This window comes from Aulonocara sp. 'chitande type north' Nkhata Bay, linkage group LG17 (assembly GCF_057382095.1).
Source record: "Aulonocara sp. 'chitande type north' Nkhata Bay isolate Kocher_YH1m ecotype deep benthic linkage group LG17, A_spYH_male_GT1.1, whole genome shotgun sequence".
In the NCBI taxonomy this organism is placed as follows: Eukaryota; Metazoa; Chordata; class Actinopteri; order Cichliformes; family Cichlidae; genus Aulonocara; species Aulonocara sp. 'chitande type north' Nkhata Bay.
Genome location: NC_141360.1, coordinates 31725181 through 31752209, shown reverse-complemented (window position 1 = coordinate 31752209; position 27029 = coordinate 31725181). Strand labels below are relative to the sequence as shown.

Genomic DNA, 27029 nt, shown 5'->3' with positions numbered 1-27029 from the left:
AAAGCAAAAAAAATCATGACATGATATACAGTTACAATACCAAGACAATGAGTGTAAATAAAAATAGCTGTCAGCTGTCCAAACCTATCTGAAGCATAACTGACCATCTTTAGCAGGTTCTGTTTATCCACAGCTGAGGGACACAAGTCTGAAAAAGTTTTGTCTTGGAAAGAATTTTCCTTGACCTTGACATGGTGTAATATCGGTTCCATACTTATTAAAATCAACAGCATATGTTCAGTGAAATTCAACTCTTGGACAGAATGGTATTCATATGAATGTTCAACATGTGGCTGCAAACCCACATGCATGTGTCATAATATATCTGTACATATAACTGTACCATGTGCCTGTCAACACATACAGTACGTTGCTCTTTTTGTACAGCTACTGGCGTGTGGTTAGGCGTGTGTGTGTGTGTGTGCCATGTTGCCCCAATCTCTTCCCTCTCCAGTGTAACAAAGCCATTAAAAATTGATTTAGGGAGCTTGGCTGCCTGGCTCTGCCTTTGTCAGCAACCTGCACGGTTACACGCACATTTAACAATGTATTTGCACTCAAGTGTTTTCATGATTTTGTATTCCCTGTTAGTTTTGTATGCATGTCTGTGTGTATATAAGAGATTTAAAAGCATGGCTTTAAGTCAGGGATGTCAAACTCATTTTAGATGGCGGGCCACATCCAGCCCTCTTTGATCGTGAGTGTGCCGGGCTGGTGAAACTCTCCTTTCTGTCAATATGAAGAAGTTTGACTTTACATTTATGTAATGTATAGAATTGTGTACACTAGTTTATCTGTTGCTTAATTACTGTGGTCCAGTATGGATGGCCACGTGGGAGCTCTTTATCAGCCAGAAAAGCTGTAAAACTTATTAAAATACAATTTAAAGCTCAAAATTTATGCCCTCCCTCTTATTTTAAAAACATCCAGTGGGCCGGTTTGCATGCCCTGAGCCGTATGTTTAACACCCCTATTTCAAGTGAAGAATTTGGCTATTTGCTCAAAATCTACACACCTGCATCCAAACAGACATAAACGCACCTGCCTTTGCACACAGATATATAGAAATGAAACTGGATGACCTCCAGCTGAACCCACTAACATGACAAATCACGAATGATTAAAGCTCTTGTCAAGGTGTTTAAGTTGTCTCATTGCAGATGACCACAGTGTAGAAAAGAATTGATTTATTGCTTACTGCCTCTTGTAGCACTGAGTATCTTTGTTGTACATTATCCATCTGTTCTGCATCCTAAAGCATTTGTGCACATTTGCTATGGAGACATAAGACATGGATGGATTGAGCTCAAGATGGCAAAATATAAACATGTCTAGCTACTGTAAAAACATCACTCAGACGTAAGGTTTGTTCCGATTCTTTAAGTTGCTTTGTTACATGAGCTGATAATCTTGTGGAGGACACATATGCATGTCCTGGAAATTGATTAGCAAGATCACAAAGTATAAACCTGTCAAGCATGAATGAAGTTAACTCGCTTCCTCACTATCAACAACCTCCTGCCATAAATGAGAGGAGAAACACAATCTGCCTGATTCATGTGTCTGCCCCAAGGCGTGTGGTCAAACGTTGCCCTGCATAAAGTCTCTGCGGTATGCAACTGCAGCCTGAGTGAGTACAGCAAAGAGTTAGTGACAAAAGTAGAATGTAAAGAGGAGAGGAAGAAGAGGAGCTGAGGGGAGGGGAGGAGGTGTTACGTGATTCCTCAATAGGCAGGGTCACTCTGACACCCAAGTATTTACACGTGTATGTATATAAATGCGTGCATAGGTGCATGTGTAGATTTTGGGTGCCCCCTGTCCAGGTCAAAAGAAGGTTTCTGAGAATAGCCTGGCAGGCTTGATGCCACATCACCAGTAACGTGGCTGCAAAGGTGACCTTCTGCTACACCTTCAATACATCAGTTCCAGCATACATAGGCACATGATGACATTTTGGCAAAGCTTAACATGAATGAATTGCAAATTTTAACAATTCAAATGTTATTTCACATGTGAAATTCTGGACTATTACTGATCTTGCTGATGAAATGCAATGTTTTGTTATTTATTCCCCAGTTTGTCCCACTTTTAAGGTCTTCAGCACTGTTGTTGTAACAGAACGAATAAGCATTGGCCAGTGTGATCAATAAAGTTAAATTTACTAGTCAAGATGCCCAAAGGGCAATATCGGCTGAAATATTTGTACCTCCCTCCAAAGTAGTTTAAAAATGGCAACACTAAGCTAATGAACGGCAAAAGAGAGGCCAAAAAAAATGTCAATCGCTCTTTGTCTAATAACCAGATGTGAGTTCCTTTCACTGTATTTGCAGCCATTTAGAAAAAATAATGATTTCATTGTTTTACTTGCTTGCAAAGAAAAGCACTGTTTTCCCTCCTTTGAATAAATCAAAACATAAACAGAGCCATGAATCATCTGAAAAATGGCCAACATAAAAACCCAGGCACCAGTTACAGTTCCAAAGGTGAAAAAGGAAATAAGAATTATTTCACACAGAAATATTCAATCTGATGGAAAATTAGTTCACAAGCATGAAGTTAAATCTTTGAAGAATGCACTCTTCAAATGATATACATATGAATTCTGCTGTGCCGAGGCTGTATAGGGGGCTCAGACAAGCAAGGACCCAAAAATACCCACATTTTGGTGAGTCTGTTAGTTTTCAGTCGTTAATTAATTGTAGAGACTTAAATTTGAATCACTCAGTCACAGTATCAACCAAGGTAATGTAGCTTTACAAGTCACACCCTACCAGCAAAATCAAAAATGAAACATTTGCGGCTTAGAGCTTAAACCAAACAGATGAATCTTCCAGAAGTTCCCTCCATTGCTCATTAATGCTTCTGAGTTTTCCAAAAGAAGCTCATGTGCTCAGTTAAAAAGAACAACTGAAATTTCCCAGTAGAGCAGAGCTAATGTGACTTTAATCACATGCAGGAAATCCATCTGCTGAATATCCTCGGTGCATGCCTCTGTTCCTTTGTTAAGGAGAGAAAGGGACCGAGAGGAAGAGAGGGAATGAATGAAAGCCACGAGGAGAGAAACGAATGCTGAATAAATGAAGGTCACAAAGAAAGAAAAAAAACAGGAATAAATGTGGAAATATAAGAAAACATACCAAAAGAGAATCTAAATAAAGAAACGCAACATCAGTTTAGTGCTTTATATTTTCCATCAGTGTCTGCCAGGTACTAATGAAAATAATGATACAACAAATAGGACAACTCAAACCCACACATACACATGCAAAAACACTAAAGAGGTGGTGCAGAAGAATTTTTATGTGCTTCTGTTTTACCCATTGCCCTTATTTTTACCTCCCTATTCCTTCTGGTATTTCCTGCCTTGTCTCTATTTTTCTTTTTATCCTTTCATCACTATCTTCTTACTATATCTCCTCTCCTCGTTATCCCACCTAATTCAGTGACTCCACCACTTTTTTCTCCTCTCCCCTAGTATTGATATTCAACCAATTGCAATTATCATACTGACAACTGATTAGCAGACTGATAGAGCACATTGATCGACCGATACTTCTCAAAGTAAGCCTCCATGCACAGAAAGTTGAACAACACAACAGCATTATCCTCCAGCTACCTCGGGTTATTTTTCTTAACATGGCTATTTAAGGTAGTACAGGTGTAAATTAACAGTTGCTGCACATGTATCATCAAATGAGTGCAAATCACATGCGCAAATGCACCTTTGCCTCTGTTTTTTGTAAAGCACTTTGGTATGCCTAAGGCTTTTAATGTGCTCTATAAATAAAGGTTGTTGTTGTTGTTGTTGTTCAACTCGACAGCGAAATGAACCGTGTGGAAAAAGTCGGCCTGAGTTTTCCCTGCAAACAGCTAACCATCGAACAACAGCCTAATCTGATTAGTGAGATATTTCACACACTGCTGATTGGGTTGTGATGACACTTTGGGAAAAAGGCACATCTCACAGCAGCACACTCTAGCATTTTCAAAATTACACTGATTGGCCCAGGGGGGAGGGGGGTTATGAGTCAACACTGTGCCATGTCAGTCATGTCATAAGAGCTTTCTCCTATGGTAATTTCCCACTTGTAAAGACCTATTTTCACTGCAATTACTCAACAGTGACAAGAAAACTTTGTTTTTAAGCATGTGAGATAAGTTTCACTACAGTGATGTAATTGACACAGGTCATTCATTTTTCAGTCCATCTATCGAACTGATACAATAAACTTTTTTCCTCTCATTTCCTCTCTTCCCCTCTTCCACCTAGCTGGTCATGGTAGATGGCTGCCCCTCCCTGAGTCTGATTCTGATTTCTTCCTGTTAAAAGGGAGTTCTTCCTCCCCATTGTCACCAAGTGCTTGATTACCGGTGAATGCCTGATTATTGTGGTTATCTATCTAATTTTGTAGAAATCCTAAGGCAAGGGTTGCTTTGAATTGGTACTATATAAAGTAAACTGTACTGAAATTAGTTTACAGAGTTACAAGTCCAAACAACAACACATCTAGCTCTATGACTAACTCAAACAGGCCACAAAGACAAGTTTATAGTTTATAGCCGATCTCAGTCCATTCTACACATCCAGTTGGGGGCATTAACCTTGAAAGCCAACTAGGAGTGACCCTTTAAGCTTTTTTCTGAACTGAGTGGTTCCTGTCATATTTCATGCATGCTTATAGAACAAAATAACTGGGTTTGCATGAGAAGTTAGTGAGGGTGGTCACTGTCTATGCAGCTACTTTTGGAAAAACCAGTAAACTATTCTAATGGTTGTTAAATCATGTCTTTATCGATATATACTGCCGTTTCAAAACTGGTTTTTAATTAAATCAAATGTCATCTTTATGGGGGAAAGACTTACTAGTGCTTCGACCAGGGTACAGACGCAACACATCTAAAAGTCATCTTTCAGCCCACCTTCATCCCTGCTCCTCTTTTCATGTTTCATGTTTATCTGTTCTCACTCATGCCCTCTGTTGTGTTCTGGATCTTGCTGCTGCCTTGCCAATCTCATCTTTACCACATATGTGCGAGAAACGAATGGCCAGAAAGTCCAAGAACAGACCCGACCTAACAAATATGGAAGATCGACAGTCTTCTTTGAACTCTATCATAGTCCTAACTTAACTTAACAATATAAATATAAAAAAAAAAACCATAATATGTAATTATGTTTTCTGCAGCATTCTGCAATGAGGAGGTTCTGCAGATTTGCTGCCTCTATAAGGAAATCAATGAGGATAGTTTCACTGTTTCCTTTGCTAAAAGTTTTGTTGATTTTTTTTCATAGACTTGCCAAGCTGAAGCTTTAGAGAGTATGAGCAGCATTGTATCACCTTTTGCTGTCTTTGCTCAAGGGTAGTTCTGTAGCCCCACAATAACACTTACACTTGTTTATTCTTTCCATTCATCTCTTCTTTTCCTTCCCTCCCACTTTTGCTGTAATTTACAGATTCTACATTTATCCATCTCTCTGTCTCTCTCTCACTGTTGTCTTCCCATTTTCCCTCTGTGTCATTCACACTTTGTCTCTCGGTGCCAGACAGTTAGCACTAGGGGGTCTGTCTGCATTAAAGGCAAAATGATTGTGTAGACTAAAAGAAAAAAACATGTGTTATTTATGTCTATTATGTACCAGTGGTTTGTGATGACTGCATGCGCATACATAAATATGCACACTTGCCAGGATAGGTGCAAACGCAAAAGCACACTTTTAATGTATCACAAACATGAGTGTTCGCACACACACAGTATCCTGCTGCTTTAGCCTTCACTGCTGACGGCATATGGGAGTGCGCATGCATGTTTGCACGGGGGTTTTGGCAACCCGTGAGATAACAAATCGATGCGATACGGTCTCGGGATCAGGATTTGAGGTTGGATTGTGGATGTGTTTGTCATACTTGTCTTTTCTCTGTCTGTTCAGGTGATTTGGTGTGATTTTTCACATTCACCACATTGTCGGGAGCCTCATTCATGGCGCCTTGACACCGCTTCCACAGTCCCGTCCCTCCATCAGAGGAAGGCCGCAGTGCTCTGTCATGCCCCCCCACACCCACCCCCCCGGGGGCACTGGCCTTCCCCCAGCTAGCGCCACTATCTACCACTGCTACTTGGCCAAACCAGGTGAGTCAAGAAAACAAAGAGCAGATTAATAGGGACAAAATTGAGTGAGATTATGAAAAAAAAACCAAGAAGAGAGGAAAACATGCTGTTCCTCTCCGACTCAACTCCAGTCTATTTTATTCACGTCTATTGTACTCCAAACTATGCATGAAAGGAGGAACACTGTCTGTTTTGACAGCTGCTAATATTTGCATGCCAGCATGATTGAACACACACATACCCACGGACATGCGCGCACTCAAAGGACAAGGGCACTGAGCATACTGTGGCCACGTGCCAAGGCTTCCACAGAAATGCCACATTACTGTATTAATCCAGCCAGTGAGATGTAGTGATATGATATTTTCTTTCTTTAATTCACCCTATCGCTTCCTTTCCGAAACAAGATTTCCTTTCCTTTCACTTATTGTCTTTGTTTTTTCTGCATCTCACTCCTTTTTTCACCTGTCACCCTTTGCCTCTTCCTTTTATTCCTGTCCATCCCTGCATCCAAGTCTCTTTGGACCCATTATCTTTTTTCTTTTTTCCCCCCTTCGTCTCATATTGCGCGTACACTCAGTCAAAACAAAAATCCATCAGAAGTCGGGTGGCATAGCAACAGATAGGACAGCTGTATGCGTGTGTGTGTGTGTTGTGGAGCAGACAGTGGCACAAATGGTTCTCACTCTCTGAGCGATTCCAGCCAATTTTTCAGCTAATAGGCAAACACAAGGGCACTCCTTTCCTCTTTTGTTTTACATCATGCACATGCTGTAAATGAATGGCTTTACAAAAGAGAGAGACTAAGAGAACAGGGATCTTTGTCTTCCTGTTGGCGAGGTAAGGTATTATTGGTCCTGAGGTGTCTGGGGGGAAAAAAAAAGACGCCCCCACAAACTGCTGTGTAACACTGAGGACACTAAATAACAGGGCAACACTATGTGTCTGAACCTCCAAACACCCACACAGAAACTCTAAGTCAACAGATATGCCTCCCTCTGAGCTTCTCGTTGTCTCCATACCAGCACCTTATACCTCTTCCTTTCTCTCTCTACCTGCACTTTACATTTTCTCCAACCTTCTCTCATCTCCGTATTTAATTCAAATCAGTTTAACTCGGATGCCTGCGTAAGCTTTAGTAGCATATTTGCTGTAGGGTCTACTCTAAGCTGTTCAGGAATAGTAATTCCTCTAAAATATTCTATCTGTCATCAAACGTCTCAGAGCCTTTCCTTGCAATTACACTGAATTAAAAAGAAGCACGCTGTGTTGATGCCAAAGCTCTCTCTCAGTTAAGATAAATGCACTTGATCGGCACATAATGTGCATTACAAATATTTCCAAACTCTTTGAAAACAGGTGTTTTCCCTGTCTTCCCTCTGCTTTTTCAATGTTGTTCTGTATGCCTCTTGCAAAGCAAAGAATCTCCCTCCGCTCTCTCCACTGAGGCTGTAATTCAAACACATACATATACTATATAACTTACTGAGAAACGGATATATCGAGAGTAGAAAGCAGTAAGAATTTCATTACATCAGCGCCAGCAATGACAATCAAATCATGAAGCCCACGTGTTGCTGAAGAAGTTCATTCAGAGCTAGAATTTGACAGGGAGGATTTGAAACTACGTGTTTCCACTGAATTGTCATTATAATTCTGCACGAACTGCAAAATGCTGAAGAATGGTGTGTTCAAAGGACAGAAAATGGATTAAGAAGAAAAATGGAGAGAGACTTTTGGGAAGTGTTTGTATTCTTCAGCGTCTGCTAGTTTTGGCCTTGATGGATGGAGGCTGTGGCAGACATCTTGTGGGTGTTCTGCAGTTGTTGTGCCAAATAAAATTATCAAATGCAAAAATGTATTTAAATGCTTTACCCTTTTTGTCTGGAAAATTGATACTCGGATACTAACTGACACTAAAATTACTATAGGATTAGATATTTATTTGCAACAACGCTGATATCAACAGTGCCGCACAGAACTCCCCCCATTTTCATTGAACCGTTATCACAACCTGGCCAGCACACACGCTAACAAGCTGTTTAAGTATTAGCAATTACCCACATTAGCTGCCATTATCATTAAGGTAGTGGCTAGCAGCTATGGCTAATGATAAAGTTAATGTGCAAGCTAGGCAACAAACATTATCAGGCCTGCTCAGCTGTAACTGGCAATGTTAATTTAACAGGATAACACAATTATTTGTCCTTTAAAAAGTGTTATGTTTCTCTTAAAGTCTCAGATTAAAGGAAAGAAAAGTTTATCAGCAACTACACCGAAACAGTGGCAGCCTACTTTATCAACTCTATTTGATCATCTGAAAATATGATGCCAAACCACCAGAAGACAAGAAATAAACCCAGCTGCATGGTTCATGGCATGCATTTGCACAAACCACTATCACATTACTTTAAAAACAATCCCCCTTGTGGTATTGAAAACGGTGTTAAGTATTTTTCTGGGTATCTGTATCAAGTTCGAAATTCTTGTATGGTAACAACCCAGATATCTATCTGGACTTTTATATTCCCTGGTGAATATACGAGCTAGAAAAGCATGCACTCCACAAGTTTGACCAAAATCCAGAAATACTCTAAATAGATACACTACACCATCAAGAAACGTTAAAGAAAAATGGCTAAAACGGCTAAAAGAGTTTAGACATGACAGTTAAATGAGTTAAATACATGAGTGACACAAAGTGAAATACAGGGAGCAAGAAAAAACGGGGAAACAGTGGGGAGTAGAGATGAGGAGGAAGAGGGATGTGAGATCAAAGAGGTGTAGTGAAAGAGAGCAGACAGTGAGGAAGAAGGAGGAGAGGCGAAAGAGGAGAACAGAGAGGTCTATGAGCGGCACGGAGACCATATGGTGCCTCCAGGACTCCACCATCCCAGCAGACTGTGAGACTCTTCTGACACATACACACACACTTGCACACAAGAAGGTATCAGTTAATTCCTACTCTCTCTCACACACACACATAAGCATACACAGGATCTGACTGTGAGCTTATGTGTTTGTTCCAACCCCAAACAAAGCCCTGGCTGCAGAGCTTCTAATCAAGAGAGTGATAGTGAAAGAGAGAATGACAGCAGTTGGGATTTGGCTTTGAACAGCGATATAATACACTGGCTGGGGTTACAATATTTGCTTGGAGTGAAGCCATAATACCATGACTTAGCATTATGCTTGGAGTACAGCTGTAATACAGTGCACTGACTAAGGGTGAAGCATTAGGTTTGGAATTTAGCCATCACAGTTAGTTTAGCCGCTTCAAACTGACTGCCATTAAAAACAGTAAAATGGCTTCAATAAAAAGTACTTTTTGGTCGACCTGCAGCAGCTACCAGGTTGTTAAACTGATTGATTAACAAAGTGTAATGATTTAGGGTCGATTGTAGGGTAGTCAAGATGCATCCCAAATGAGCTAAAATGCCCTTTATCTCAGAGTCCCAGGATAAACTCCCACTCAGCTAGACCTTTGCTGCTTGTCATTCCCTGTTCCCTTTCCCCCCCGTTGCCTATCTCTGCTGTGCTGTCTAAATAAAGGCGAGAGGCAAGAAAAAAAAAATCCCTACCACCAGGTGGTTAGTAGCTAGTGGCACTTTTCAACCCTGCTGTGATGTTGGGTTTGGCATGAAACCAACCGCAGTGGGACACTGTGTGTGTGCAGCATTAGGGCTGGAGTAGAGGATCATCCCTTCACATAGTGTTATATGAGACTGGAATGACAGCTCGTTGGCAAACCATACAAAGCATCTGGCTAATTCAAGTTTGCGATCAATAGCTATTTTAATGTAAGGCAAGAAATAAATAAATATCCTAATTATTAAAGTCAACAAAAAACAAAATTGCTTCATTAAAGTAAAATGAAAGAGGATTTCTACTCTTTATTGTTTCTTTGTTCTATAAAAAAATGTAATTAATATTGTTCCCCTTTACTCAATATTACTTCAAATTTTCCATATAAACTTTTCATATTTTCTTATATGTTATTATATTTTATTGGGGTTTTTTTCTGTGCATATGTAAATATCATCTGCTAAAGGGTCACTGTGGCTTGCTCCCATAGCCAGCTTATTAGCTGTGTCTTGTAATATGGCGATTGATTGTGGCGAGCTATAATCTAGTTTGTTGTGGCCCTAATTTTGTGACAGCTCGGCTCAAAGGCATGCAGAAATCTCCCATGCATATACCCGCCAGCTCTTTCTTTTTTACCACTGTGTGGTTAGATGCAGGTACAACAGGAATGTGCCAGATGAAACACAAATAAATGGTCCTGGCCTACTTTCAAAGGACACTGGCAGGGATAAATCCACTGGATGGTGTTTGTGGTGCAGATAAATCCTAAGCCCCACAAACAGCATTTTAACACTCGCCAAATGATAGAGATACAGTATCACACTCACAGCACATCTAGCACAGATCTAGCTTGACACTGATAAGCTATAATGATCATAGCAAGGCTATTCCTGACAGAAAATACTCCTTTCCTGGCTAAGTAATCACAGAAAATGGCTGATAATGGTCCTAAATTAATGGTCGATAACACAGCGTTTTGAGATGTCCTCATTTAGTCCTTGTGAAAAAAAATAAAAGCCTCTGAAAAGGTCATGCAATTAGGAAAAAAAAGATTTCTAGCACTTTGGAACTAATTCTAAATTCAGGATCAGAGCAGCTACTTCAGACCATTCTAAATTTATATATTACAATCATATAAAAAGGAGGGTTTTTTTCAGTCCTGTGACTGAAGTTCACTCTCACTGCTTCCACAAGAATTAAGAGGGTAAGGAGCAGTCAGGTGCTGCTAATTAAATGCACTTCAATTATTGATTATCTATAAAAACAGATGTTTGCAGGTCTGGAGCATTCAGGTGTGTGTAAACACAAAGCTGCATTTTTCCAGGGAGTGGATGTCTCAGCAAATTCACCCCAAGGTCAGACCATGCAGCTGCATCTCATACTTTACAGGGGTCAGTTAGCATGTTACAGGTTAAAGTTTATGACAGTACAATTAGAAAAAGACTGAACTGAACAAGCGTTCAGTTCAGTTCAGTTCAGTTCAGTTCAAGGGAACGTGGCAGCACAGCTTAAGTTCGCAAAGTTGCATCTGAACAAACCGCAAGACTTCTGCAATAGCGTCCTTTTACAGACAAGAGCAGACAAGTATTCTAATGTGAGGCCATAACATTTACATGGGTCATGCAACAAGACAATGATGCCAAGCACAGCAGCAAATCTCCAACAGAATGGTTAAAAAGAATCAAAGTGCTTGGATGGAGTACTGTCTTTTTTAACAATACTGTGAATTCAATTCTAATTATATGATGCTAAAAATTTAGTTAAAACACATTTAATTACAAAATAGCCAACTGAAGATTCAGAAAAGAAACTGGCATAAAAACCACAGCATGACAACTATTTCATATATAGAAGTTTGCGTGTGTGTGTCTGCGTGTGTGTGGATCAATACCATCTGCCTATCCATCCTGTCTGAAGAATGAGTGGGCATACATTACGACTTGTCACACATCCAAGGCAAAGTGTATTCTATTCCTGTCACGTTGATGCTGATGCGACATCAAAAGGCGGACGTCCTTCTTTTTCGTTCCAAAATTTGAATGTATTCAGCCTTGAACTACAGCCCTGGTGACTGGTCAGTACATAGTGCATCAAAGAGCTGGTGTTGCAGTGAAGTACCACGTGCAGCAGCTCCAATGAAGGTGTTGACACTGCCTGAAAATGATGCTTTCTTTTGCCAAAGCATGAATTCGTGGATCCCCCCCCCCAACTCCTTTTTGCTTTATCTCTTTGTCTTACCTGCCACTCTTGCTAATTAATAGCCACTATCACAAACAACAATGTCAATGCATGTCACACGCTCCCACGAGGCCCACTGTTGTGTGAACGAGCACGTGTGCCACTACAAATTGATACAAATAGCAGGAATTAGAGAGGCAGATCGGCCTACACATTACCCACTCCCCGCTGCAAGTCAAAATAATGATACTGTCTTACTGCCGCATCACAGGAGAAATGGACAGGGGAGAGAGACTGACGCAGCAGGTGGGATAAAAATGGAGAATGAGAGCAGGGCTGGAGTAAACAGGAAGGAGAGAAGAAAGGGAGCAAGAAAGAGAGAAGGAGAGGTAATTGGAGGTAATCCTACTGGAAGAAGAGGTTTAAAAAAAATCAAGATTTGCAAGAAAACACTCTCTCCTCTCCTCATCACAGTGACAGCAGGAGTACAGCCTAAACCCCTACACTGTGTTCCTGCTTATCCTTAAATGCTACCAGTGTGTTTGTGAGTCAGTGTGTGCGACCATTACTTCCTGCGTTTGGTTAAGCGATTATAAACGGATGTGCCTGAAAGTCAGGCGGAAAGGTGCATGACAGAAAATAGATAATGTGGGGCAAAGAAGAACTTCTTTCCTCTCTTATCTCCAATAACATTATATGACTGATAATGTAGCTGTACTGATAGGAGCCTGACATTGTACAATATCTATCTATCTATCTATCTATCTATCTATCTATCTATCTATCTATCTATCTATCTATCTATCTATCTATCTATCTATCTATCTAAGCCAAAAACACATGTAGTGCTGCAGTGTATTGTGTGTGTGTGTAGAGGTATTAACACACGCAGTCACACACACACACTAGCTGGCTATTTTCTGTCTGCTAAGTAAATAAGGTCTTGGGTTACAGTTGAGATCAGGCATATTATAGCCTCTGAGAAATTACATGGATGTTGCTGCTGCTGCTGTAGAAAAACAGGCAACATTACAATTCATGTTCTGATGTAATGCAGATGGTTGATTTCACGTTATATATGACAGGTTTTAAGATATTTGTTGTGTGCCATTCAACTTCAGGAAAACCACACTAGTCACTAACTGTCAATAAAATGCACCAAACACATGCTTTAAATGATATATACTTACATAATAATATAATATTTGTACAGCATTTATCATATTTAAGGTGATATGAAAATAAAAACAAACAAGGATTAAAGCAGATTCTATAACTTCAATACAAAATACTGAAAGTGTGCGAATGCAACGGATTCATAGAACTACAAGGGCAGGTTGCTTGTTTAGGTTGTTTTTTCCCCCCCCAAAATACATTTTTGCCCTTTTCCCCTTTGTTGTGAGAAGACAGTGGACAGAAGAGTAGAAAGCTGGGAGAAAGATCAGGGGCCTCGGGGCAGATTCCAACCTGGGACTCTGCATTAGCCTTAAGGGCACATTAATCACCTGCTTCACACAAACCAGTGCCCTTACCCAAGCGTTTAAACAAACAAAACAGTCACGGAAAAAAATTAATGTGTACATTCAAAAAGCTGTAACCAGTAACAGTTTATCTGATTTATCACCTGATCACAAAATTAGCTGGATGGATGCCTGGATGAGGACTTTTGGGGTTATTATCTTATTCGCATAAAGGTGTGCTTTAACGTTATATCAAGGGCGTTATGTGGTATTGGCAATTGTGCCAAAAATTAAACTCTAATAGCAGCAATGGATTTGTTTTAAACTCCGAGCATAATGAAAAAAAGAGTGAAGAAACACGGGCCTGTGAGTCTGCTGCGCAGAGGACAGCTGGTCCTCCTCGTAACAAGATAGCAGCAAGTCTGTCGCTTGCATGGAAAACAGCTTGGCCCTTGGTAACATACAACTGGGCTCAGTAACAGTAGTGCCGGAGCTGATGACATCATTCCTGGGTTCAGTGTCACCCAAGGGCCCTTGAATATAAACTTACAGGCACAAGAGGCCCCTGAGGTGTCAAAAGCCGTTACCTTGGAGACATTGTCAAACATTGCCAGGTACACAGGACTGCAAAGGTCATCCCATACTGTAACATGTAACAACGATACTGTACTGCTACAAAAATTCAGAAGATACTGTAAAGTAACATATTCATCACAACATACAGTAATGCTATTAGTTTCACTTCTTAATTCAAGAAAAGAAATAAAATAAACATAAGGTGAGTCTGAGAGCCTGGTCAGCACATCAGGGCTTTTCCTGCATATAAAAGAAAGAAAATCACTAGCATTGTAATAAAATTAAAAAAAACAGTTTTAAGTGGTTTTAAGTGGCATTTAATTTACTCAAACATAAATATATGTCATCCTATCACATGGCCTGTTATAACAGGAAAATGCATTTATACCGTTCAGTGAGATAGTACAGGCTCTTTGCTTAAATGCCCAAAAGCTCGATTTTGAACCAGAGAAACTTAATTTAAAAAAGCATTAAACTTACAGCAATAAGGTATTTAAATAATAGTGTAACAACATTAAAGAAACAAAACAATAGTAACCAAAAAAGTCCCTTTTTAGTTTATATCAAGAAGTTACTGTCTTACATTAAACTGTAGTTTCAAAGTATGTACAGTGCAGAACTTTTGTCCGTTTAATTAAAACGTGCATGTATTTCCATGCGTATGTCAGCACCAGCCATGACCCTGCAATCCTTTCCATATACAGAGAAACTATATAGACAGAAATCGCTGCCAGGGAAACAACTGACTGCGCACAGAAACACAAGGACACACATGAATATGCAAACATACACTGGCAGGGATAATCCTCTTTCAGAGATTACTTACGATAGATATGCCATTTGAACTCTCGCACAACTTCAAACACAAAAACCAGCACACATACATTGTAAATGGGTGGGCAAGCTATCATGTTAATTAAAAACAAACAGCTCTAATGATCAGTCGTTTTATTAAAATATAATTGGAAAGTCGGAAAAGAGGTTAAGAAATATGCATTTTCTTCATCAAGAGAAACTCTTCAGCCTTCATTAACAATTAAGAATGTGCCTATTATTGCACAAACACACTATATTTTCATTCTAATATGGTAAGAAATATGCATGGATTTGGAATCCAAGGCAGCAACCATTGATTATTAATACTCCTCAGGTTTGAGCTGCTTGGTGTCTAAAAGTTTCATGACTGTCACTTCTGACAACAAGATGAGGCTGTTTAGAATCTGACGAGCGATACTGCCCTTAGAGTTGCCTTGATCGAACACAAACACACTTCTGCATTTTAATGCTGCGTCTTAGTTTGTTTCCCATCGCTGAGAGCATCGCCAGCCCACACTTCCCAAGAATGTCAGCGCTTTTACGGATTGTGTTAGGGAATTCTTATAAAAGATTCAGTCTGAAGTCTGTTTGGACTGAGCTAAACTGCACAGAACCACTTAACTTATTTGGAAAGAATTCTCCCTGTCTTCCTCTAAATGTGGCAGAATATTTCCCTCCTTCTGGTTTGGCTGTGTGGAGCGCTGCATCAGAGAGGATTTGGAGAAGCTAAAATAAGCCAAAAAAAACAACAACCACCACCTCCACGAGAGCAGCTAAAACCACTCATAAATGTTGGAAGATCTGCTTCAGCACTGAGGGGAGGGTTGCAGCGGATCAAAGTCAAAGTCAAAGTCAAAGTCAACTTTATTGTCAATTCTGCCACATGTACAGGACATACAGAGAATAGAAACTACGTTACTCTCAATCCCTAGATAAAATAGCAAATGATGAGGATGAGTTATAATGTACAGTAGCAAAGGGATGGGAGAAGAAAGGGGCGGTGTTAAGCAACAGATATGAGAGAGTGGAGAGAGAGGAGGAATACCTTTGCAAAATAAAGCAAACGTATTCTTTGGTGCACAAAGACGACCGCATTTTGAAAATGTGACATTATATGAGAGGAGAAAAATAAACACAATTTCTCTCTCTCCAGCTCCGTTCTGCTCTCTCAGTTGTATAACAGTGCTTCTACCTCGGAGCTACATTATCCTCGCAAATCTCCTGCACTACTGTACCTTTACAAATAGCTCCAACCTGTTTTGGGAAATTCAAAGCCACTGTATAGCAAAAGCCTTCTAGATTCCTACTGAGCTGCTGGAGTGAAAGCCTGGCACTCTAAAGCGTTTCCACTACAAAGTCAGACGGCACAGGAAGCTTCGGGATACTATAAAAATCTCTCCTTTTATCCATTTGTGAAGTGGAGTTAATTTTTCCCAGAGATTAAGATTATACTGTAGGATAGAGAGAGTTCTAGAGCACTAGTACTTTTTTATGAGGGCACAGCCTTCACTTGCTGAAGCTCTTTGGATCAGAATGTAAAATAGGGCAATGTCCTGAGTGAGGGAGGTCATGTTCTGTCTGGAAAGGAAACTGTGAGAAAAAAGGGACTATTTCTGCACCAGTGCAAGTCTAAATTCTCTTAATCATGTAATATTATGATTAAAAGAATTATGTAAAAGGAACAAATGAAGTGCTTAGTTAAATTTATCAAGAATGAGGGAAAGTAGCTCACAAATAAGCTAAGAAACCAAAATAGCAATTCTTGCTTGGAAACAACTTTAATTGCTACCATCATCTAAGAAATTCAAGATTTAAAAAAAATGGGGGAATGAGCTTTATTTTGTCTTGCAAAGTTTTTAGATGAGAAACTCTATACCACTTTCACATGATCAGAAGTTGGTAAGATCACTCCCCAGTCACACAGGCCTAAAGAACAGTTAGCAAACCATCTGGCAATGAGAGAAAAATGTGTATTCCACTATTACCTGAGTTGTTTGATGGAGGCTGGTGAAAGTCGCTGTGAAATCAACCGCTAAAGTCCCATTCACCATATCTGGAGACAGGTTAGTGACCCTCTGGAAATCACTAGAGTGTATTCCGCAACTGGTTGGAGACTGGTTTCTAAAGGCTGCCGGCAATCACTAGCATGAAATTGGTTGCACAGAGGTATGTGGTCCTGTGCTGGTAGTAGCAGTAAGTCACAGCGTTCTCAGTTTCTGGTTTGTGTTTTACTAATGGTTAGCAGTTACTTAGTTAGGGTTTGTTTTCAGACAAGTTGATGAGTAAAATGCAAAATATGAGTTGCCAAGGCAATCTGATAGTGACAAAAGAAACTGCAAAGTGGATCTGGTGCAGTTTCACCTGGTGATAGCCAGCAACTTTAAGCAACCGGTTGTGGCACACAGTACATTTTTCCTTGGTGACAAGATTTTCCAAGTGGTTGCAAACTCATGAATAGCCAGGCAGGGGAGGAAAACAACTAGCTTAGAAAAAAATCATGCTCTCGAAAAAATTGGTATTTTTCTTGGATTTGAAAAGAAAAGAGGGGCAAACAAGAAGCAATAACTTAAAAAAAGACCTTTTAAGATATTTGTTGGATGATAATTGTTAGAACAGGAAAATTATAGTTCTAAATTACTGAGTGCTGACTTCTATTTAACTGCTGTAGTTTTAATTATATTGCAAACTCCGAGTGAATAATCTCATTTTAATTTCAAATCTGTTTTTGGCTTTTATCAGTAACATTTTAAGGCTATTAAAGTTTATCAGTAAAAAATAACTGAAATAAAAAGCCAATTCTGTTTCACAATGATGCTTTTGTTTTAGGCTTTTGTTATAAATCAAGCAAATTTTTTTTCTTTACAGTTTTAGCTTAAAGAGTTTAAAGTTTTAGAAAAGACAATAAAATAAATTTTGAATGAATATACACTGATTATGATTTTGGCTATAGCATTTTATCCTATAGAATAAAGCTCGTTTAGTGTATGTGCTCAATAAACTATACAGTAGACTATATAACAATTCGACATGAGACTACAAATACGTCCATTAATACATTTATCTCAGCATCAGTCAGCCCTTCATTCCATTCTGAAGGACTTCTCATTTATGATTAATTAGGCTAAAGTTCACTTTCTGGTAGTGAATTTCCTGGTTTTCTTCCTCACTGAAAGTCAATTTAGAACCAGTTCAAAAGGAATAAAACTTTATATTATTAATGCTCTTTCTCACTGCGCCATAACAAACTTCATATTTTATCAGTAATGAGATACAGAAGCCCTGAGGAAAGAAAAGCGGCTTTAGAAGAATGATATGACTTTCATATCACTCATACCTTCTGACCTTCATCATGTTGTTTTCTCTTTTTTCAGCTATGTGGTCTGGCAACCAAAGATCTATTTCACTGAGATTTGTCATATTCAGAGCGTTAAATGCCATCTGAACCACTGTGTGTGGTGAGGGGGGGAATGAACCTGAATGCAGATAAAAAATAATATAACAACAAGGGAGTGAGCGAGATTTAGTGTGGCAAAAGGGAGTTGTGCGCTAAAAATTAAATGCTAATAATATGCAGATGATGTAAGAGATGAAATCTGGTGGCAAAACAAAGAGTCCTGTCAGGATGTAGAAAGTGCTGTGTCTGTGTCTGGAGTATAGACAAAGTGGTTTTCTTAATATTACGCTTTGTTGCTGCTTAACACACAAACACATGCCCACACACACATACACTCACACACACTCATGCACAGAGAGAGATAAAGCCTAAGTCGTGCCGATAAGCAATTGGATGGAAAGAAAGTCAGCCACTGTAACGAGACACTGAGGGAATACAGAGCAGTGCCGAGAGACTTGGAGTGAAAGGGAATGAGAACGATAAAGAGACTCGAGTGGGAGAGGGAAAATTATTGAAGGGAGAGAGAGACAGACAGATGTTAGGTCACACAGAGAAACAACGAGAAGAAGAATGAGTAAAAAAAAAAGTTTGAAGTAATAAAAAAAGAAAGAACAGTGAGGAAAACTTGAAACAAAGAGGAAGGATGTAACAGGAGAAATAAACAGAGATAATGAGCAGAAATGACGAAATGACGGTAGTCTGCAGGAAAACAAGGATCTGAAAATGAAATAAAACAAAGGGGATTTCCCTCATGAGATGCACACAAACACACACAGAGAGAAGGGAAAGAGAGACACGGTAACTAGTCTGAGTCTTGTTTTGGTTCAGCTGTGATAGTTCAGGCGGAACATGTTTCAAGTTTGCATGATTTCTCAGATTTGTAGCAGAAATCTCTTCTGCAACTTTCAATCAGACAGCGATGAATCAGATTCTCTGTGCAGTTTCTAAAACGCTTTCTAAATCATGGAAATGAAAAATCAAATCAAAAACCACTTCTCCGAGTCTGTTTCCCTTTCCTCTTTAATTCTCGTTTACATCTTTCTCTACATAAAACTGTACAGTTCTGTGTATTTGACACAACTTTAACATCCTCACTGGCATCAAAGATAATCATTGTTTCTGCTTCCTATTAACGTCGTAGATTGAAAGGCTATTTCACAGACACTTACCATGGGCTGGATAATGATTCTTGCACTTACTTTTTAATTAAAGTCATAATCATAATTTACACTTTCCCTCCAGTCCCTTCCGGTTGTACACATAATTGAAATAATAATTCACAAGTGTGTTTTCTCCTTCCTTTGCTTCCTCCCTCCTTCTCTCTTCCCCCAGTCTTCCTCTGTGTCCTCTGCCTCCTAGCTGCATTGCTGCCGCCAACCTGCTCCTGCCCTCCTCCCTGTCTCTGCTCCTCAGACAGCCTGGTGGTGGACTGCAGAGGCCGGGGTCTCTCCTCTCTGCCTCCCTTGCACCTCCTGCCTCCAAGGAGCCGCTCACTCCTGCTAACCAACAATAAACTCGCCTCGCTGGGAGCAGCTGCCTTTGCTAACCTCACTTCTCTGGAGGTTGTGAAATTTTTCTTTGCCTCAAAGCTGAACATGTTGTGGGTTGTTGTTACATTGTTGTTCATCACTGTGTGTGCAGCACAATAAGTGATATTGTCTGGCGGATCTTATATTGAGCAAACTGCAGAAAACCTCTGATCTCAGTCTGAAAAGTTAAGAAAAAGTTGACATTTTCAAGGTTTTGCAGGAAAAATTTGCATTTACTGTGGCTGGCAGCAACAAAACAATTGATAGTTTCTGTGCAATGAATACAACCTCATTAGTTACAACACTTGGCTGCTCTTTATTTATGAATGTCTCTTATTTACCATATCAGATAGAAGTAATTGCTTCTGTTTCCTGTCAAGGCTTAATGTACAATGAAACGTTTGCAGTTTTTGATTAATTCAGATTTTCATACCCACCAAAACACCACTAGTTATTTTAAACATAAGTGCCAGATTAAGTTAAAGTTATTTGTAATACTCAAAAAGATCATCAGCTACCACCAGTGTCTAAATTGTGCATAATTTGCATGTGTTTTTTAGGAACTGGACCTCTCTAATAATTACTTGGATAATTTACCAGCCGGATTATTCAGAGACATGTCCAACCTGACAAGATTGACTCTGCGCAACAACTCCTTAACAGTAATGGACAGAGACCTCTTCCAGGTAGGCACTCTAAATTACACAGCACCATACTTCGTAAAGCCTTCAACACTGCTCACTAAATACAGAATAAATGGCATTATTCCAACTACAAATCACATAGGACACTCAAATATTCCCTGCTAAAATGCATGGAAAACCTGTCTTTGTCTTCCGTGTACTGGGTGATATGTATTATCATTACAGTGTACTGAATGTGACTGAAAAAGAAAACAAAGCTGATACCACAAAGCTAAAGCTTAAGCGTCTGGATTTGAACTTCACGGGCTGTGCTTAATCGAGCCAACCTGAGCAGTTATACTTAAAAGATTGGGCCCCTGTCCAGGTGTTAAATTAGTAACAAACCATTTTCCCAGCACTTTCATCCACTAAATCAGAACAGTCAGTAGGATAAGTCTGTGTCATCACTTCACTTGGAAATGTAAATTAAAATCAGTAGCTGCCAGTAGCTACATGGGAAAGATGTGTAAAGCCAATGGGTTTTATGAAAAAAAGTGCCTAACCATCAAACAAAGGCCTGCTTTTGATGTTTCTACAGGGTCTGAGCGGTCTTCAGAGTCTAGACCTGTCATTGAATGGTCTGTCCACAATTCCTCTCGGCCTACTGGATGAGTTGCAGAGCCTAAGGTAGGTACACACCAGAATACATTCATTTACACTGATTTTAATCGGGTGCTCACTTACAGGACCAAACACTAGAGTAAGATCACGATCCAGAATTATGAACAATGTAATATTCTCTCATGAGTTACAAGGTCAGAGTCGTGGATAATGTTCCAGAAGGAGAGCGCAGAGATCTTAGTTAACATAATCAGAAGATTATAAGATTATTGTAATTTCATAGAAGAAGGTGAAAATGTTGGAAACCTTTCTGAAGACACTGTGTCTATGCTGACCAGCTGGCACAGAAACTAAGCAGCACTACTCATGTTAGTCAGGCCAAGGCAACAATGTTGACATAACCAGTAAGACTGATAGTAGTAGTACCAAACATTTTCAGTAAATAATTCTGTTTTGTTTTTTTTCCCCTCAATTTTAAGCGTTACATACCCATACAACACTGATTATTCTGATATAATTCTACTAAACTATTATTATTATTATTACTTTTACTCCAAGGTGGCTGTCCCTAGCGGGTAACAGGCTTCATGGTTTGGAAAGGGCAGCATTTGAGCCGCTGGCCAATCTGCAACACCTGGAACTGGGCCATAACCCCTGGGAATGTGACTGCAACCTCCGCGATTTCAAACACTGGATGGAGTGGCTGCTGTACAGAGGTGGCTGTTTGATTTATGTTACAAGAACTTTTAAAGGCTACGCTTGATTTGAACTGAGGGAAAAGGACAACAGGCCGAATGGGGTCACGAAGGAGTGGGCAGAAACGAGAGGTTATGTGGCTGGGTATTTGTTTCCATTTCTTATATTATACAGCTTCTGGCTGTATAATATAAGCGCATCAGTGTGATAATGCGCATTAACGCGCTCATTGTGCGCTTCCTTGTACTGTATCCACGTGTCTCTGTGGGCTGTTAGTACATCAGATAACCGCAGCTGCTCTCCGCTCTTTCTCCTCATGTGTAAAAATCTACATTCACCTCAGTGCCTTGGGCCCCAGCTGCCCCGCTAATGAAGCATCTCTTCTCTTTTATGCTCTATTCTCCTCTCTGCTTCATTCTGCTCTCTTCTGCTTTGCTGGGCTTAACTCCTGCTAAGTTCAGTACACCTCATTGGACACTGGACATCATAAGATGAGCAGACAAATTGCATGAAGACATTTCATAGCTCAACATGTAATCATGGCAGTAGCAGTCTTGCAGAAAGTAAGACAAAGCTTGAGAGCAGCCTGTGTTGACTACTATATATGCACAGCTGTAATATCTGGAGATATTTGTAGAGAAAGATGTGTTTGTAAAAGAGTCTTCTGTCACAGGCTGAGATAAAAATCTGGGGGCTAAATACTCATTCTGTCTTTCTGTTTTGCATTGCTTTTATCTTATTGTTTCTGTCACTTAACCTGCCCTATCTGAAAATGCAGATCAATGGCTTTCTAGCATGTGACCTTGTTACGAATACTGTGTTTGCAGGGCTGTACCCTCGTGCCACCAGTGGGAATTAGTGACTCAGATATTTCTCCTGTCTACACATGCTACCGCTTTTTGCTGAAGCCAGGCATGTCATCTCATGAATTATACAAGGGTTTAGTTGAGGCTATCTCCAACCTAGTGTTGCGGGCACAGTAAACTTGGTGTCTGTGAAGTGATGTATGACTCATCCCAGTGTTGGCACAGCCACCCCCGACCAAGTCTTTCCTACGTTTTCCGTTAATTGGTAGTGCTTTACCGACATAAGGCGCTTTATAAATGACCTCTCACTGTCCTCTTGTCTCTACACCTCTGTCTCTCTCCATTTAGGGGGGAAGGTGGATGCGGTGGAGTGCACACTACCGAAAGATCTGCGTGGGCGAGACATCCGTGGCGTTCCGGTGGAAATGTTCAACTACTGTCTCCAACTCGAAGATGAGAACGGAGGGGGTGAGGGTTCTCGTTCGGGACAAGGAGGCGGTCCTCCCTGCAGCAGGAACGCTCTCAATCCCAGCGGGTCGACGCCAGTTTCTGACAGCAGCGGCAGCACTGCTGATGATTCCTCTTCAAACACTGGAAGTGGGGGAACAGGTGGAGAGGCTCCACAGGACTGCACCCGCTCTCGCTACCGACCTGTAAGCGTGCGGCGCGCCATTGGTACGGTTGTAATTGCCGGCGTGGTGTGTGGCATTGTTTGCATAATGATGGTGGCTGCCGCGGCTTACGGCTGTATCTACGCCTCCCTGATGGCCAAATACCAGAGAGAGCTAAAGAAGAGGCAACCGCTAATGGGGGATGGAGAGGCTGATGGAGAGGACAGGGATGAGAAACAGATCTCCTCTGTTGCCTAAAGGAGTGATGGCATGGGGGTTTGGCACGTCAAAGGCTTAGGGATGAAAAGGGTGAAAATTAAAAGGGCTCAAAGAGATAAGAGATGGAAGAGCTTGTTTTAAACACACAGACGGTTATAGTATCTCTCCCTGGGACTCTCAAACTGACACCTCTCCCACTTTTTGTCTTCCTTTCTTTTTCTATTTTTAACCTCCTCCACTCTGTCGTTTTCTCTAACATACTCCCTCACACACATACCTTATCTGCTCCCAGATTCTCTCTTCCATTTGGACCCGTTCTCACTGCAGTATTCATTCCCAAACATCCCTCCAACTCGCCTACCAGCCACCTACTGCTGTTGAATTTACCAGTATATTGGCTAGGAGAAAAAAAATTGGTTCCTCTCTCTCAGTATGAAACATATCATTTAAGTAGTTACAGAACACTCATGGTGCACGGTGAGCCAGTTTTTGTAAACCTGGGCTGAGATATCAGGGATTCATAATTTGTACGGTATTGACTGGACCAATATGAGAAGAATTTCTTGTATCAGGAAGTAGCCTGCAGTTCTCAGTTTATCTGTAACCTTCTCCTTCTCAGCCTCTCCAAAGCCAGTAAACCCCTCAAGAAACCAAGACCTGAGCACAGACCCGTTCACTCTCTTCTGGACTGATCCTCCTCTGATTTCTCCTCAACCTCCAAGACCTCAAGAAAGAAACTGACATTAATGAGGAGAGCTGATAGAAAATTAAGACGATTTGTAGATGGAAATCCGATCTACTACTTTATCAAAGGAAAGATACTGAGGCTAGATCTGATATATGTAACAGAAAACCATTTGGATTTACAGATGAGCATTCATTTATCACATTAGTGGGACTCTGGCCTGTTCGGATCAGACACTTTTGCTCTGGATCTTCTGTGGACTAATTCGAGCCTGGAGGTATTCAAAAGTGAAGCTGTCCATGAGATTCTGACTTGGATCTTATCAATCAGCTCAAGGAGGATTAAACCATATGACTGGAATGTTGAATTTGCTGTATTCACCTGCTTCAGAAAAAGCTCCTACTTGTTTGATGCTTAAGATGGTTATGATAAATGTCCGGACAGATCAAAAGAATCAGATCAAATCCATGTTCTGGTGTTACTTGGACTATGCTTCTGGATCAAGGAAGATTACACCACAGTTACTGAGATCCAAAGGACCACAGACTTTGCTTTAAAGCACATGCTCTTTGTTCTGAACTCATTTTGAAACTCCTTTCACCTATCAGAGGTGAAAGTTTGCTACTATGGCATAAAAAAACTCTCTGAGAATCCTGGTTTTCTGGCAAGGACTACAAAAATTCATCTATAAACTACAAACTTCAGGCTTGTGCACTTTATTTCCCTAAACAGATTCCCTCTGGCCTCTCTCTTTCCGTCCTGTCCTCCTTCTTTCTTTCTAAGATGGATGAATTGCCTGGAGGGATTATTAAAAAAGAGGGATTAAACTAAAAAAGCTGCTATTTTTACCCCTCCTCCTTCTCATCCCTTTATCTCGCTATCTTTTTTTTCTCTATCCAGTGCTATTTGAGGAGGTTTTTTTCACACTCCTTAAAGACTCCATCCTTTTGTGCATCCCTTCTCCCATAGTCTTGTCTGTTTGTTTTTCTTGAACAGTCTGCAATATGCAATGGAAGTTGCATGAAAATGTCACTGCCAAAGAGTCCTTGCGTTTAAAAAGAAAACGTAATTATCATTAATTTGAGAGGAATCGCTTGATTAACACTCGTTTCTCAGTGCAGTCACATAAACGGTTTGATTGTTTGCTCTTTACGTAGTGTTTTCATGAGTATCCCTATCTATGGCCTGGTAAACGTTATTATTTTACAGTTAGCAGAGTACAATAACTAACTTAAGTTCCCCCCATACTAAAACTATCGTTCCCTCTCAATTTGTGATTGGCTGCGAATAAACTTATATTAATAGTGTGTTATCTTATATCTGGGTATGATGCAGATACATATTATTATACTAGTCTTCTATGGTGTGTTGGCCCAACAATCCAGAATCGTTTAAAGTAGCCGTTTACGGTTTTTCTGTATCAATTCATGATGTATGTGTTTTATTGTGTTAATGGCTTCTATGTTCTGTTTTAGATTTAAATATCTGTGTAACATTTCTTTGTTGTTTCCATTTATTTGTGTTGACTAGCTGGTAAGGTTTCTGAAAGAAGCATAGAAAGAGTTTACCAGTTTATGCCTAATGTTAATCTGGTTGGGATCATTTGGCATAGAGCTCTAACATGTATTTTTTTTTTTTAATTTAATAGCAGTGGCTTTATCTCCTACAAATATTTTTTCATAATGCGACTTAATCCCTGTTTGTACAGGATTAGTATTTCCAGGAGGACCAAATTATATCCCTGCATGTGTATTTCATGCACACAAGTAATGTCTGTGTTTCATTTAAATATACTGACATAAACTCTGGATATGATGGCAAATGTTGATTGGAAAGTACTTGTACTATAAATAATAACACCTACCTTTTGACAGGTATCCACATGTTCCTTAAATGCTCCAAATTTTTCATTTAGAATTGCCAATGCATCTTCTGTAATCTTAAACTGGAATGAGGCAAAAAGGGTGTTTAATTTTCCTAATTAAGTGATTTCCATGATGAGGCTAATATTATCACAGGAATTCTGTAGGTAGGTAAAGTAGGCATCGAGGATTGGACTTTTTACTTCACAAAGTATGGCAGAGTTGTTGTTATGATGAACGACTGGAAGCCCTTGGGTAATATTTCAATCATGTGCAAACAGAGTTATTTTAAAATAAGAAACAGTATTTGCATTTATGAAGATACTTTCTGTCTATATTGCAATTACAAAGATGTCAAAATCTGTATCTACAAGCTTATTTTTAATGGATTGTTTTTACAATATAATAACTATGTTCAATGTGTATTTAAGTTACAATGAGAACAATTTGGAAAAGGTCAGAAAAAGTAAGTCTAGCTCTTCTGGATGCAAGAGAGCTGACTGATGACCAGAAAGAGCATCTCATCATAGAGTTCAAAACACCTTGGGTGTACATTATAACTTAAAATTTGTCAAAATTTAATAACAATGGCTGCTTCACTAACCTGAAAAGATGCAGAAAGCGCTCAAGCAAAAGCAATTTCCAAATTAGCTTCACATTGGACGTCTTCATGGATGCACATGCTGACATTAAATACTGTGTGATATAACCTTGAATTTTAGAGACTCTGAGGTAGCGCCGTAACGAAAGCAAAAGCTAAACTCTGTCTTTGAATCCAGAAATACTGTCCTCTCACCCCCTGGTCTGCAGGTCTTGTGTTGTTTGTAGCTAAGTATCTTAGCTAGCTTGATCCTGTTCCTATAGTCTGTGTGCATAAAGAACAATAAATTCTAGTTTGTTACGTAAAAACTGCAGCAGCCATGATGACCAAGGGCCTCTGAGACTACACTGCTCAGAAATCTACATGTGTTGTGTTGTTATGATGATTGTGATTATGACAACGATGCTATGAAGATGGTGATGAAGCATTTCCTAGTTAATATGCATTGTTTTAAATAAAAACATATCACACCTATGTCATATTTGCATTCAGACTAAATATAAGGTTTAAAAGAATATAAGGACTATTTATTTAATAAATATAATTTGGATTAAAGAGCACATCAGCAGATATAGGTGGAATAAGTATACAATGTCAAAAACACATTAATTAGCCTATACCTTCATATATATATATATATATATATATATATATATATA

At 39.7% G+C, this 27029-nt stretch overlaps 2 protein-coding genes across 5 annotated transcripts in view; one reads left to right on the top strand and one right to left on the bottom strand.

Annotated features, from left to right (window-relative positions):
* Nucleotides 1–26844, top strand: part of lrtm2a (leucine rich repeat transmembrane protein 2a) — a 29596-nt gene extending 2752 nt beyond the window's left edge. Inside the window, exons 2-7 of the mRNA XM_086270065.1 lie at nt 5930–6129; nt 19450–19679; nt 20207–20332; nt 20868–20956; nt 21449–21606; nt 22741–26844. Of these exons, the coding sequence (XP_086126191.1) occupies nt 6045–6129; nt 19450–19679; nt 20207–20332; nt 20868–20956; nt 21449–21606; nt 22741–23261 (1209 nt within the window). The 5' untranslated portion in view covers nt 5930–6044 and the 3' untranslated portion in view covers nt 23262–26844. The remainder of the gene's footprint in view (nt 1–5929; nt 6130–19449; nt 19680–20206; nt 20333–20867; nt 20957–21448; nt 21607–22740) is intronic.
* Nucleotides 1–27029, bottom strand: part of cacna2d4a (calcium channel, voltage-dependent, alpha 2/delta subunit 4a) — a 99681-nt gene that overhangs the window by 40301 nt on the left and 32351 nt on the right. The gene's annotated exons all lie outside the window — the stretch shown is intronic.